The sequence below is a fragment of the Ovis canadensis genome, chromosome 14, assembly GCF_042477335.2.
Source record: "Ovis canadensis isolate MfBH-ARS-UI-01 breed Bighorn chromosome 14, ARS-UI_OviCan_v2, whole genome shotgun sequence".
NCBI lineage: Eukaryota > Metazoa > Chordata > Mammalia > Artiodactyla > Bovidae > Ovis > Ovis canadensis.
The window spans coordinates 60,084,286-60,098,572 of NC_091258.1; the positions used below are offsets into that span (position 1 = coordinate 60,084,286).

Genomic DNA, 14,287 nt, shown 5'->3' on the forward strand with positions numbered 1-14,287 from the left:
GTTGCCATTTCCCTCTCCAATGCATGAAAGTGAAAAGTGAAAGGGAAGTCGCTCAGTCGTGTCTGACTCTTCATGACCCCATGGACTGCAGCCTACCAGGCTCCTCCGTCCATGGGATTTTCTAGGCAAGAGTACTGGAGTGGGGTGCCATCGCCTTCTCTGAAACACATACATGAGGGTATGTATAACTGATGAAATCTACATCAGCCCTATGGATTATTCCAAGGGTAAATTCTTGGTTTGAATATTGCACTATAGTTTGTAAGATGTTCCCATTGAGAGGGAGGGTGAAGGGGTCGTGAGACTTCTCAATACTTTTCTTTGCAGCATCCTGTGAATCTGCAGTTATTTCAAAACAAAAAGTAAATAAAAATGTCCTGTTGGGGGTGATAGGTAAAAGATTTGAGCCAAGAGAGTAGCTACTCTCTTTCTTGATCAATGACTATAATTCATCATGATCTAAACCTGTACTAGGCAGCTCCAGCTGCCATAACAAAATACCATAGAATAGGTGACTTAAACAACAGAAATGCATTTTCCCACAATTCTGGTGGCCAGAAGTTCAAGGTTAGGATTTGGGGACCTGATGAGGGCTCTCTTCTGGCTTGCAGATGGCCCTATTCTCATACTGTCTTCACATGAGGAAGAGAGAAAGATCTCTCTCTTCCTCCTGTTAAGGCCACCAGTGCTGTCCTGTCCTATTCTGTCCAGCAGTCCTGTGAATTAGGATTCCATCCTTATTACTTCATTTAACCTTAATTGCCTCCTAAAAGCACTGTCTCCAAATATAGGCACATTGTGTATTTAGGACTTAGGTGTATTTTGGAGGGACAAAATTCAGTCCATAGCAATGTCTATATAGGGTCCAGTTTCTTTCCAGTCTAACTAGTATACATACACTTGCTTGCCTAAAAATAGGTTCATTTATTCAGCAATACTTGCATGCCCAATCTGAACCAAGCACTGTGCTACACACCAGTGGAACAGATGTGAGCAAGACTGGTAGTTCCCAGCAGTCTTCTGGTTTACATTTTAATAAGAGTAAGGACATTAAGTTAACAAGTAGATGAATAGTATTATGTAGTGACAAGTGTTATTAAGAAAAGTGAGGAGAACAGGAGATAGAAATTAGGAGATGTAGACAGAATTTTGGTCTGTTGGGGCTTTTTGAAGAGATGATTTTTGAGTGGAGACATGAGAAAAGAGCTCAGACCATTTGAATATCTAAAGCAAGAAGCAAGAACAGTCCTAATGAAACAGTAAATGCAGAGACCTTGGGCCAGAGGGCAAAGACTTTGATGTTTGAGGAACAGCAAAAAGGCCAGCATGCAAATTTTTGTTATCATCCTTACCTGATGATCTTACTTGCAAAGCAGAAATAGAAACACAGTAGTGTAGAGAACAAATGTGTGGCTACCAGGGGGGAAGTTCAGGTAGAATGAATTGGGAGATTGGGACTGGCATATTTACACTATCGATACTATTATAAAATAGACAGATAATGATAACCTACTGTATAGCACAGGGAACTCTACTCAGTGCTCTGTGATAACCTAAATGGGAAGGAAATCCAAAAAAGACAGGATATATGTAAACATATAATATATAGCTGATTCAAATTGCTGTACAGCAGAAACTAATACATTATAAAGCAACTGTATTCCAATAAAAATTTTTTAAAAAAGAGGAGGAAGGCCAGGATGATTATTCAAAAGGTAAGTGAGAAGTAGAGTAACAAGATGAAGTCAGAAAGTTAGGTAAGGGCTAAGTCATGTAAAATTTGAGTATCATAGGGGAAGTCATTGTGATAGAAAGCCATTGGAGATTTCTAAGCAGGGGAATGTCATGAGCTGATTTGTCTTATAAGTATCATGCTAGAGAATAGATCAAATAGGGGCAAGATGAATAGTAAGAAGACCAATTAGGAGGCTATTTCATTTGTCCCAGTGGAATATGGTAGTGGCTTTGATTTGAACATTACTGGTGGGAGATAGACAGATGTTAGATTCATGGTGGGTTTGCCCAGAATATATTGCTGGGCTGCTTCTTGGTCTGAATCCTCCACACTTGAGGCTGCTTCCACAAGTGGATGTTTTCTTTACCCAGATTGAACAACTCATACAGCCTCCTTCTCCCTGTGTGGATAAGGAGCATCTTTGTCTTTTAGTTGGTGCATTTTATCCATCTGCAGTTAAGTAATTTTCTTACATGTGCTGTGCTTAGTTGCTCAGTCATGTCTGACTCTTGCAACCCCATGCACTGTTGCCGGGCAGGCCACCCCATGGACTGTTGGCCCACCAGGCTCCTCTGTCCATGGGGATTCTCCAGGCAAGAATACTGGAGTGGGTTACCATGCCCTCTTCCAGGGGATCTTCCCGACCCAGGATTTGAACCCAGGTCTCCTGCATTGCAGGTGAATTCTTTACTGTCTGAGTCACCAGGGAAATATATAAACCTTATATATTTAGGTTTAAATCCACTTTCTTTTTTCTCTTTGTTCAGCATTCTCTTTTTTTCCCCTCTCATGCCTGTTTTGGATTAATTAAAATATTTTATTTTAGCTTTTGCCTCTTGAGTGTGTTAGTTATACACACTTTAATAGTTGCTCTAGAGGTTAACACATGTATTCTTCACTTACTGCATTGTACCTTAAATTAGTTCCTTTATATATTTCTCAATATTGTAGAGACATTAATAACATTTAAATTCTTCTTAGGTATCCTCTACTTTTTCTACTGTTGTTAGTTATCTTAACTCTTTATACATTTAGATCCCCACAGAGTATTAATTTAAATACTATTATTAATACTGATTTAGATTTACCTACACAGGTACCTTTTACAGTGCTCCTTTTTCTTTTCTGCACTGTAGTGCTTCTGCTTAGAATCATTTCTCTGTTCCTGAAGAACTTCCTTTAGTATTTCTTTTATTGTGCCTGTTGGCAATGAATTCTCTTAGGTTTTATTTGAAACTATCTTTATTTTGTCTTCATTTTTAAAGGGTACAGAATTTTGTCTTCGTTCTTTGGAGTACAGAACTCTGGATTGGCCGCTATTTTCTCTTAGCAGCTGTCGTCTTGTTTTTCTGGCTTCTGTCATTTTCATTGAGTAGAAGCTTGTCATTCATGTTGTAATTCTGTTGGAGGTATTGTTTTGGAGATATTTTTCCTATTTTCCCCATAAACTTTAATATTTGGTGTGTAATTTTACAGAAGATAGGGTTTTTTAGGTACACATACGTGTTATTAGCAGGAATACAGTGTCTTCTAGAGATGTCTAATCCATTCACTGGTAATGATGTTGAAAACAGCCTCTGCATGCTGGTGGTGAATCAAATCTCAGAGACAGAGTTTTGGGTGAAGTGAAAAAGAATAGCTTTATTTCTTTGCCAGGCAAAGGGGGACACAGTGAGCTTGTGCTTTAAAAATTGTGTGTCCCAACCTGGGAGGAGTTGGTGAGAGTTTTATAGCAATGGTTCAAGATCAGGGTTACTGATAAGGATCAGGGGGTGTGCAGGGCCTGTATTCCTTTCATTTAATCTGGCCTCTGGTGTTCTCGTGAAGAGCTTCACTGGTTCCTTTAATCTGGCCTCAGGTGGTGTCTTGTTGAGCTTCTCAAGGTTATCAAACTGTCACCTCTCTGGAACATCTTCCAGTTGCTGGGGGTTTTAGTTTTGCAGAAGAGCTCAAAGATACTGTTACGTGTATCCCTTGTGGTGGAACCGGGACTCTGACCCAAGGTTGCAGTATTGTTTCTTGACTGCCCCTTTCTTGTTTCTGCATCCTCTCCCTTCCCTGATTAGCACCTGTTCAGATTTTCCCTTGGGAATCTAGGGAAGGTCCATGGAGGCTGGAGTCTATTCTCTGCAAAGAAACAGGGGACACAGGCTTCCATGCCCAGGAGCCCCAAAGGGTCCTACTTGGTTTCAGTAATAGGCATTATTTTAGGTGCTTTTTATTTCTGTATAGTTTTCTTTCTTCTGGAACAGGAAAACATTGTGTGTTTGCTTTCTTGTTTTCTTTCAGACTTGGAATCCAGATACAGTGCCAATATTTTATCTTCAGAAAAGGACATTTATGAAGTATATTCATTCCAGTGGGAGATAATGGAAAGAGTTAAAAGCTATAGCCTTCAAGACTCCATTTTTAGAAATGATTGGGAATACAAAAGTAAAATTGAGGGGCAAAAGGAACCACAAGAGGGATATTTTGGGCAAGTGAAAATTGCTTCTGAAAAAATGACCACTTACAAAAAGCATAATCTTCTTGCTGAATATCAGAGAGTTCATAATGGAGAAAAGTTATATGAATGTAAGGAATGTAGGAAGACCTTTATTCGTCGCTCAACACTTAGTCAACACCTGAGAATTCATACTGGTGAGAAACCTTACAAATGTAAGGAATGTGGGCAGGCCTTTAGACAGCGTGCACACCTTATCAGACATCACAAACTTCATACTGGTGAGAAACCCTATGAATGCAAGGAATGTGGGAAGGCCTTTACAGTCCTCCAAGAACTGACTCAGCATCAGAGACTTCATACTGGTGAAAAGCCCTATGAATGTAAGGAATGTGGAAAGGCCTTTAGAGTACATCAGCAACTCGCTCGACATCAGAGAATTCACACTGGCGAGAAGCCCTATGAATGTAAGGCATGTGGGAAGACCTTTAGGCAGTGTACACACCTTACTCGACATCAAAGACTTCATACTTCTGAGAAGCTCTATGAATGTAAGGAATGTGGGAAAGCCTTCGTATGTGGTCCAGACCTTCGAATACATCAGAAAATACATTTTGGGGAGAAACCCTATGAATGTAAGGAATGTGGAAAGACTTTTAGGATATGTCAACAGCTTACTGTCCATCAGAGTATTCATACTGGTGAGAAACCCTATGAATGTAAGGAGTGTGGGAAGACTTTTAGATTAAGGCAACAACTTGTTCGCCATCAGAGAATTCATACTCGTGAGAAACCCTATGAATGTATGGAGTGTTGGAAGACCTTTAGTAGTTACTCACAACTTATTTCCCATCAGAGCATTCATATTGGTGAGAGACCTTATGAATGTGAAGAATGTGGGAAGGCCTTTAGACTGCTGTCACAACTTACTCAACATCAGAGTATTCATACTGGTGAGAAACCTTATGAATGTAAGGAATGTAGAAAACCTTTTCGACTGCTCTCACAACTTACTCAACATCAGAGTATTCATACTGGAGAGAAACCTTATGAATGTAAGGAATGTGGTAAAGCTTTTAGACTTTATTCTTTTCTTACTCAACATCAGAGAATTCATACTGGTGAGAAACCCTACAAATGTAAGGAATGTAAGAAGGCCTTTAGACAACATTCACACCTTACTCAACATCAGAAAATTCATAATGTAATTTAATACAAGGCTTTCAAATGCACATTATGTTACAGAACATCAGAAAATTCGTTTTTGAGAGAATTTGTTTGATACTCATCATTAAGCATGAAATATTTATGTTACAGAAGAAAATGTTGCTTTAATGGTTGCTTCCACCACCATTCAAGCATTGTCTTCAGGATATTCTTATGAGAAAATAATATAATGAATGCAGGAAAATCTTTAGCCTTATCTATCTTATATCACCATTTCACCACTGTATTACCAGTGTATTATTGGATAGGTACTTAAATTTCTGTGCCTCATTTTGCTCACTTGTAAAAAGGTGATAGTAGTATCTATGAATATTAGCTATTTATTGCTTCATAATAAAATACCACAAACTTAGTATCTTAAAATAATACACATTTATTATCTCAGTTTCTATAGGTCAGGAGTCTAGGCATAACTTAGTTGGGTCCTCTGCTTCAGGGCCTCTCGCAAGGCTAAAATCAAGGTTTCAACCATGACTGAGTCTCATCTGAAGGTTCAACTGGGGAAGAGATCCACTTCTAAACTCACGTTGTTGTCCAAATTAATTTCCTGAGGGCTGTTGCACTGAGGTCTTCAGATTCTAGCTGGCTGTTGGCTGCAGGCTGACTTCAGTAAGTTCCTTGCTACATGAGCCTCTTCAGCGTAACTGCTTGCCTCGTCAGAGAATGCAGTCCAAGAAAGCAAGAGTCTGCTAGCATCAGAGAAGCTATTATCTGTGTTTCTAATCATTGAAATGACATTTCATTACCTTTGCTACCTTCTATTGCTTGGAAGCAAGGAACTAGGCTGCCCTACACTCAAGGGAACAGGCTTATAGAAGAGTATGAATCCCAGGAGGAAGGGATCACTGGGGCCAATTCAGAGTCAGCCTGCTGTATCATTGTGAGGACTGAGTAGTTAATACTTAGAAAAACAGCAGCCATATAGCATGTTTTCTGTAAATATCTATAGTTGTTATTAACATCATTAGTGTTAGTGAATTCATATGAAAGGAAGATCCTATAGAAGTAATAAATATAGAAATGCCTTCTGTCACTGCCCAGCACTTACTAAACTTAAGATTATTCTGGGTAAAATCTAGGAGGTTATATTGAATGTGAGAAGTTCTTCATCACTTGAGCTGCATCAGAAATTTCATGCTGAAAAAAAAAAACCTGATGAATTTCATGAATATGAGGTTAAGAATATAGTGGTTGAAGAAGCAAAGAGAAATATGAAATTGTTTTCCCATAATAAATTACAAGGTAAATGTTTTATAGTCTGTATTCTCTGACCACCATTCAAAATTAATTAGAAACTATCAAAAAGATGGCAAAAAAAGAAACTAACCACTTGGAAATATAATTGTGTATGTGTGTGTGTGCACATGTGTGTGTATATGTTACTCTTGTAGAAAGAAAGAAAACATTCCATTACAACTAGTAAACTTTTTGATGCTCATAGTATCCCATCTTCAACCAGTAGGAGTTGGGTTTTTTGACATGACACCAATAGCAGTTTGATAGTTTACTTGGTTATGGCTGCCTGATTTGGTCGGCTTGGGAAGATGTTTGGGTACCAACTCATCATTCTGAAAACTAGTAAATAAAGGGAAAAGTATTTATTTTGTTTTTTTTTCCATGTGAATCAAGTCTCAGGGTCACCCAAACTCATCAAATTTAAATTTTTTTAAAATTTAATAAATCTTACCAGTAAATACAGAAGAAAAAATGATATTTGGGTTAGAAAAATCATTTTCTAGTTCCTAATTTAAAGAATAATGTCCAGAAAGTGATCTTCAAGGGATATTAAAACTATTTGGGGAAAGAGTTTATGGTGAGAACTTTCTATTGGATTTATCAAGCTGACCATCTCCTTTGGTTGATTTTAACGTCTATAAAAGTGAAACTGTCAGACAATATGCACCTCCTGGTATGATGCAATTAGGAAGTACATGTCACTACCTATGAAGTTTTCTTGCCAAAATAATGAACAGAATGAATCAAACTTTTAAATCAAAAAATTTTTTAAACCCAAGAATTTGAGAAATAGATGAACAAAGTAAATTATACCACAGGAAGCAGCCAAGCAGATCCAGAATGTATAAAATTCCCAAAACAGTTCCCAGAAATGAGCTGATTTCTTCAACTATTGAGTGGCATGAAAAAAGAAGGGAACTGTTACCAGATTTTTTTTGTTGTTGTTGTTACCAGATTTTAAAAAAAGACTTGAGGCACATCAACTAAATTCAATATGTGGGCATTATTTGGATCCAGATTGAACAAAGTGCAAAAAGACATTTTGGAGACTGGGGAAGATGTGGACATGCACTGAGTATTAAATGACTTTTAGAAATACTAGTTTTGTTGTTTAGTTACTAAGTTATATCCATGGACTGTATCCTACCAGGTTCCTCTGTCCATGGGATTTCCCAGGCAAGAATACTGGAGTGAGTTGCCATTTCCTTTTCCAGGGGATCTTCCTAAATCAGGGGATCTTCCCAATGCAGGGATTGAACCTGAATCTCTCGGGTCTCCTGCATTGGCAGGTGGATTCTTTACCACTGGTGCCACCCGGGAAGCTTGATAATAATATCAATGTGGTTATTAAAAAATAAAAGATTTTATGATTAGAAATAAATATATAGGAAATGGTAAGATACCCAGATTTGTATTAAAATATTCCAGCAAAAGAAAATTGGCAAAGGGAGCTAGAAAGTATCAATAGATTGGTAAAATAATAATTACTGAAGTAGAATGGTTGTTTATGGGGGGTTCATTGTTCTAATATTTTTACTTTTTTTAATGTGTTTGAAAGTTTCCATAATAAAATATTTAAAACAAATTATACACTGCTTCAGAAATCATTGTTAATAAGATTCCTGCATATATGAACTTGTCAGATGTCACCAAAATTCTACTCAGTGAGGAACTTATGCCCCTGAATGCATTAAGAAAATCTTGTTTGTAGGCCTTGGCTTCATCTTCACTTTTCCACAGCAAGCCATCAAAGCTGGGCTTGTCACATGGATAAATGTATTAAAGGAATGAGTAAACCTTTGTGTCAAGAAACCAGAAAAAGAACAAAGTAAAACCAACAGAGGAGAAGCAAAGTAAAGTTAGAAATTAATTAAAGGGTTAGATACTAGTAGAAATGACTATATCTTGGCAAGTCTAATCAATGAAAAAGAAATTTGAAACAGCATTAATGATAAAAGGGACATAACTACAGATTATCAAGAAATTTTTATTTTAATTCTAAAGGAACACTATTTGTATGTACAATATATATTCCAATATATGTCAAAACATAGAGGGATTACATTTTCTTCTCTAAGAATGTTATCACAACTGACTGCTCTAGAACCCAAACAGACCAACAAATAAATGTGTGTATGAAGTTCCTGTTGAAGGAAAAAAATCCGATAGTTGCATAGGTGAAAGCCTTAAGAAACAGATAATCCTTAACAGGATTTTAGCAATTAATTTTGCACAGGTAAAATAGTCCTGATATAAAACTAGACATGGATAACTCCTAAAGAGCAAAATCTAGACCAGCTTCATTTGTGACGATTCTATTAATTCTAAATAGTTGTATTTAGAATTTATTATAAAATCAGTCTTCATTCATAGGTTAGTGTTTTGCCTTTTCCAAACACAAAATATCTCCAGAAGGCCTGTGTTTAACCTAGCACAAGACCTTAACCCAATATTCTCCACAAGTTTGTTTCAGGGATACTAATCCATGAAGATATTTGAAAAAAAGGTATCATGGGGAAAATCATGAATGAAAGCAAGGATAAAGTATCTATTTTGGGGGGAAATCCAAGTACCTGTTACCAACTTGTTAAAAGATGTATTCAAGATATATTTTCATTTAACACAGTGTATCTCAAATTTACTTCGCTGTGCAATTCTTTCACTCCAAATATCCCTTAACACCTGTAGAGTGTGACCCATTCTGGTAGATGTTACCATAAGCACTGTGAGTGTCTTGTAGGATGTTATTTCAGACATTATGGTGAGTGAGTGTGTTGCGAAAGGGTGAGGAAGGACACTTTTCTCCGCAGCTCACATCACATCATTCTCTGAAAGCAGCTTTCGGCTTGAATACTGGGCTAGTGCTTTTCTACAGAGGGGAAACGTTTTCAGCCTGGTCCTTGGTAGTGTATATAGTAAACATGCTGAAATACTCCATTAAACAGTGATTAGGACATAAATGATTTTTCATTGAAATAAAAATGCTATATTAAATATCATTTTTGTATTTTCTTTCTTTATAGAGTCAAGATTTTCTCAAAGGTGCATATCTAGAAGTGCTGTGTAGACTTTGCTTCACATATTGCCAGATTGTTGCCCCATCCTTGCACCAATTTTGAATCCCTTCAGTTATTAAAGACGAGTGTCTGTATTTCCCTGATTACAAGCAAATTGAGCACATTTTTTCATATGTGTTTCTTGACCAATCATATTTCCCTAAAAGTGCTTTTTTACTCACGTACTTTCTCTGTTTCTTTTTGGGTTTTCTCATTGATTTTTTTAGGATCCTTAAAGTAATCTAGGTATTGATAATTCCAGGTATTGTTGTCGTTCAGTTGCTCAGTCATGTCTGACTCTCTTTGCAACACCATGGACGGCAGCATGGCAGCCTTCCCTGTCCTTCACTGTCTCCTGGAGTTTGCTCAGACTCATGTCCATTGAGTCGATGATGCCAGGTATTCCACATGTATAAATATTGGACTTATTTTCTTCACAGATAGCATGTGTTGTAACTGTGTTACAGTTTTCATTTGAAAGTGGAAAGTGAAGGTGAAAGTTGTTCAGTCGTGTCTGACTCTTTGCAACTCCGTGGGCTATACCAACTGAGCTATTAGAGATGCGCATAGTTTACATTTTAAATCATACCAAATAATCGTATTCGAAAGATAAGAAGGACCTCATTATTTACTCCTTTTTAAATATGTTTTCTGCCATGCATCTGCAAATAGAAATAAATTCCCCCAATACGTTATTTTATTTATATTTCTCAGTAGATAAAATGACATCAAGCTGTACACTTAAGATTTATGCCCTTTATGTACCATAGAAACAGACAGCCCCTGATGTGCTGGAGCTGCTCAGGTCCCTTCAGCTACATCTTGGTGTTTTCCTGGTGACTTTCAGTGACCTCACTTCCCTGGTGGCTCACATGGTAAAGAATCTGCTTGCAATGTGGGAGACCTGGGTTTGATCCCTGGATTGGGAAGACCTCCTGGAGAAGGACATGACAACCCACTTCACTTCAGTATTCTTGCCTGGAGAATCTTGTGGACAGAGGAGCCTGGCAGGCTACAGTCCATAGGGTTGCAAAGAGTCAGACACTACTGAAGCAACTTAGCAACAGCAGATAGGCAACTATGTGACTCCAATGGGTCAAGACAAAAACAAGATCTGTAATAATACTGAAACAGATAAAACAGGAACATTTTTCAAACCACAAAATGCCAACATGCTCCTGGATAATAAGAATGACTGCTATTTCTTACCAATTGCAATTTTAACCTTGCTTTATTCTGCCTCCCCCCCCCCCCCCCCGCTGAGACAAGATTTATTAATATATGTAGTTGTAAACAACAAGGGCCTACTGTATGGCACAGGGAACTATATTCAATATCCTGTAGTAAACCACAATGGAAAAGAATATGAAAAAGAACACATATGTGTATGTGTGTGTGCATATATATCTGACTCACTGTTGTGCACCAGAAACTAACATGACATTGTAAATCAACTTTACTTCAATTCTTCAAAAAAAAGTTAGCCCTAATTCCTGACTACATCCAACCCAGAACAAAGCCTCACTTCCTTAAACCTTCTCTAAATCAATAAACACAAGAACAAGCCTTCTAGCACCTTCTTATGGACACACCCCCATGGTTCCCAATGGTGTGTGTTCTTTGCTGCAACGAACAGTAAACCCAACTTGTTCTTTCACAGGAATGTTCCTGGTGGTGGTATTTGGCTGGAGGACACCTGTATAAGTATATGAATCTTAACAATAAAAATATTTTTTTTAGGGTTCAGTTTTTCATCTGACTGACCAGAAGCTAAGTTGATTGCAACACTAAGGAAGTTGTGAAGTGAAAGTCACTCAGTCGTATCTGACTCTTTGCGACCCCCATGGACTGTAGCCCACCAGGTTCCTCTGTCCATGGAATTCTCCAGGCCTGAATAGTGGAGTGGGTAGCCATTCTGTTCTCCAGGGGATCTTCCCAACCCAAGGATCAAGCAACCCAGGTCTTCCCCATTGCAGGTGGATTCTTTACCATCTGAGCCACCAGGGAACATTTATTTATTTAATCAGAGCCTTAAGATCATCTGTAGCAGTTTTTTTTTTTTTCATCTGTAACAATTTTTTCAATCAATTAAAACAGGATATAGTTAATTCTCAGCTTTGCTGATGCATCTGCCATTAACAGGATATTTTGTTGTTCAGTGACCAAGTCCTGTCTGACTCTTTATAACCCCATGGATTGCAGTATCCTTCAGTATCTTCCAGAGTTTGCTCAAGCTCTTGTCCATTGAGTTGATAATTCTATGTAACCATCTCATCCTCTGCCACCCCCTTATCCTTTTGCCTTCAATCTTTCTCAGCATCAGGATCTTTTCCAATGAGTTCACTCTTTGCAGCAGGTGGCCAGTATATTGAAGCTTCAGCATCAGTCCTTCCACTGAATATTCAGGGTTGATTTTCTTTAGGATGAAGCTGCACAAATTGGTTCTTTATTCTTTTTCAAAATCCACTATTTCCCTAATGTAACATTTCCATGTGGCTGCATTTGGAAAGAACTCTTTAAAGAGCCCCTGATAAATTCACCAGACTCTAGCATAGTTTGCATAAGAAGTCATAATTTGCATAAGAAAGCAAACTTCCCTGTACTCAGATAAGGGGATAAACTAGCCTGAGTGATTATTTTTTCCATTCATAGAAGGAATTAAAAAATTGAGGGACTTCTCTGGTGGTCCAGTGGCTAAGACTCTGGGCTCTCAATGCAGGGGGCCCAAGTTCAATCCCTGGTCAGGGAACTAGATCCCACATGCCACAACTAAGACCTGGCATAGCCAAAATAAATAAATAAATTTTTTGAAAATATTGAGGATTGTCAGAGGCTCTGCATCTGGACACCCTGTCACGTAGACTCCTTACAGAATTGGTTGGGGGGTGGGGGGAAGGGCGGGGGTGCCACTGAAGCCCACCCAGGCCGTAGTGTTCACCCAGACCTGGGGCCCCACCTGAACCCAGGGTGGAGCTGGCAAGAGCTGAAAAGAGCTTTCTGCCCATGGGGCACAGTGCTTCCCACCCATCAATTTCCAGGTATCAGGATCACCTTAATTTCCAGAAGCCCTGAACTCTCTGCTCCCCAATCTCTCTGTGGGAAGGTTCACAAATGAGTGTCTGGGAAGTGCATTTGTTGAAGTCTTTACTGCTCAGGGAAAAAAATCCTGGAGCAAAATGGAAAATGTTTGGCAGTCTACCTGTGATTTGGAAAGACTTCAATAAGGAAGTTTGTGTTTGCCCTGGAAGGCAGCAGCCAAATAAATAAAATCCAGTCACCAAAGGAGAATAAGCTGATCTTCTTGATTCTTATTGGTCTGATCCAGAAGCTTCTTGTGTTTTAGGTTTACACAATCCAGGGACAAGATCTCTCCACTGTATTGCTGTAAGATATAAAGAACTTCTTTCAATGTTTTATGTGTATTAGACATTTGATCAATTAAAGCAGTAGGAATGGTCATTAATTATAAGTGGTCATTTTTGCATTAAAGAGCAGTGACTTATCCAAAGATTTCTCTTGGTAAATGTCACATTGCACTTGGAAATATGTTGGTTATCTTCAAATTTCTTTTCATATTGATTTCCAACATAATTCCACAGTGATAGGAGAACAGACTCTATAAGATTTCAAGACCTTTAGACCACAAAATTTTTGCACCTTGTTTTATGTCCCTGGATATATTCCAGTACCTCCTGGTTTATAGTCTATGGGAACTTGAATAGAATTTGTACCCTGCTGATGTGTAAAAATTGTATAAATCTTAATTATGTTGAATGGGTTCACAGTGCTTTTCAGGTTACTCTATGCTTCTACTTTTCTGTGTATTCATTCTATTAATTTTTGAGAGCTTGGTATTGAATCCCCAAATAAAAATCTTAAATTTTTTTATGTATTTATTTTATTCATTTATTTTTGGCTGTGCTGGGTCTTCCTTGCTCTGCTGGCTTTTCTCTAGTTGTGGTGAGCAGGGGCTGCTCTTCATTGAGGTGTGTGGGCTCCCACTGCAGCAGCTTCTTTGTGTGGAGCACGGGCTCTAGGAGGCATGGGCTTCAGAAGTTGTGGTACACGGGCTTAGTTGCTCCACGGTATATGGGATATGACCAGGAATTATACCCATGTCTCCTGCCTTGGCAGGTGGATTCTTTACCACTGAGCCACCAGGGAAGTCCTCCAACTAAAAGTCTTAATTTATCTGCTTAAAAAAATAATTGTAATATAGAGTGGAACATAATATATGTGACTTTGTTCTGTATTTTCCAAGTCTCCTATAAATGTGTTATACTTTGGTAATTTAAAAAAGAAACACAAAAAAATTTTTTTAAAGATCAGTGACTTATCAAGTTGACATGAAGTAATTAAACTATTTCTCAGATATACTATAGTCTGGCATTTCCCAAGGGAAGAAAGCAGATTTTATCTGTTTAAGACACTATCAAAGAATTCTGAATTTGACAATAAAGAGCCTATAATTTCAAAAAATAAATAATCCAAAAGTTTGACATTTTAGTTCAAATGAAAGGTGAGGTTATGTTTTGTACTGTCTGCTGTTGGAAACTATGTTTGACTTAAAACATTGCAATACCTTATTTT

General features: G+C 38.0%; 1 protein-coding gene across 4 annotated transcripts in view; it reads left to right on the forward strand.

Moving 5' to 3' along the window:
• LOC138418744 (zinc finger protein 14 homolog) overlaps positions 1 to 8,226 on the forward strand; it is an 87,188-nt gene extending 78,962 nt beyond the window's left edge. For all 4 annotated transcript variants that reach the window (XM_069550495.1, XM_069550493.1, XM_069550497.1 and 1 more), the window contains exon 5: positions 4,025 to 8,226. In XM_069550495.1, the coding sequence (XP_069406596.1) occupies positions 4,025 to 5,391 (1,367 nt within the window). In that variant the 3' untranslated portion in view covers positions 5,392 to 8,226. The remainder of the gene's footprint in view (positions 1 to 4,024) is intronic.
• The last annotated feature ends 6,061 nt before the right edge of the window (positions 8,227 to 14,287 follow it).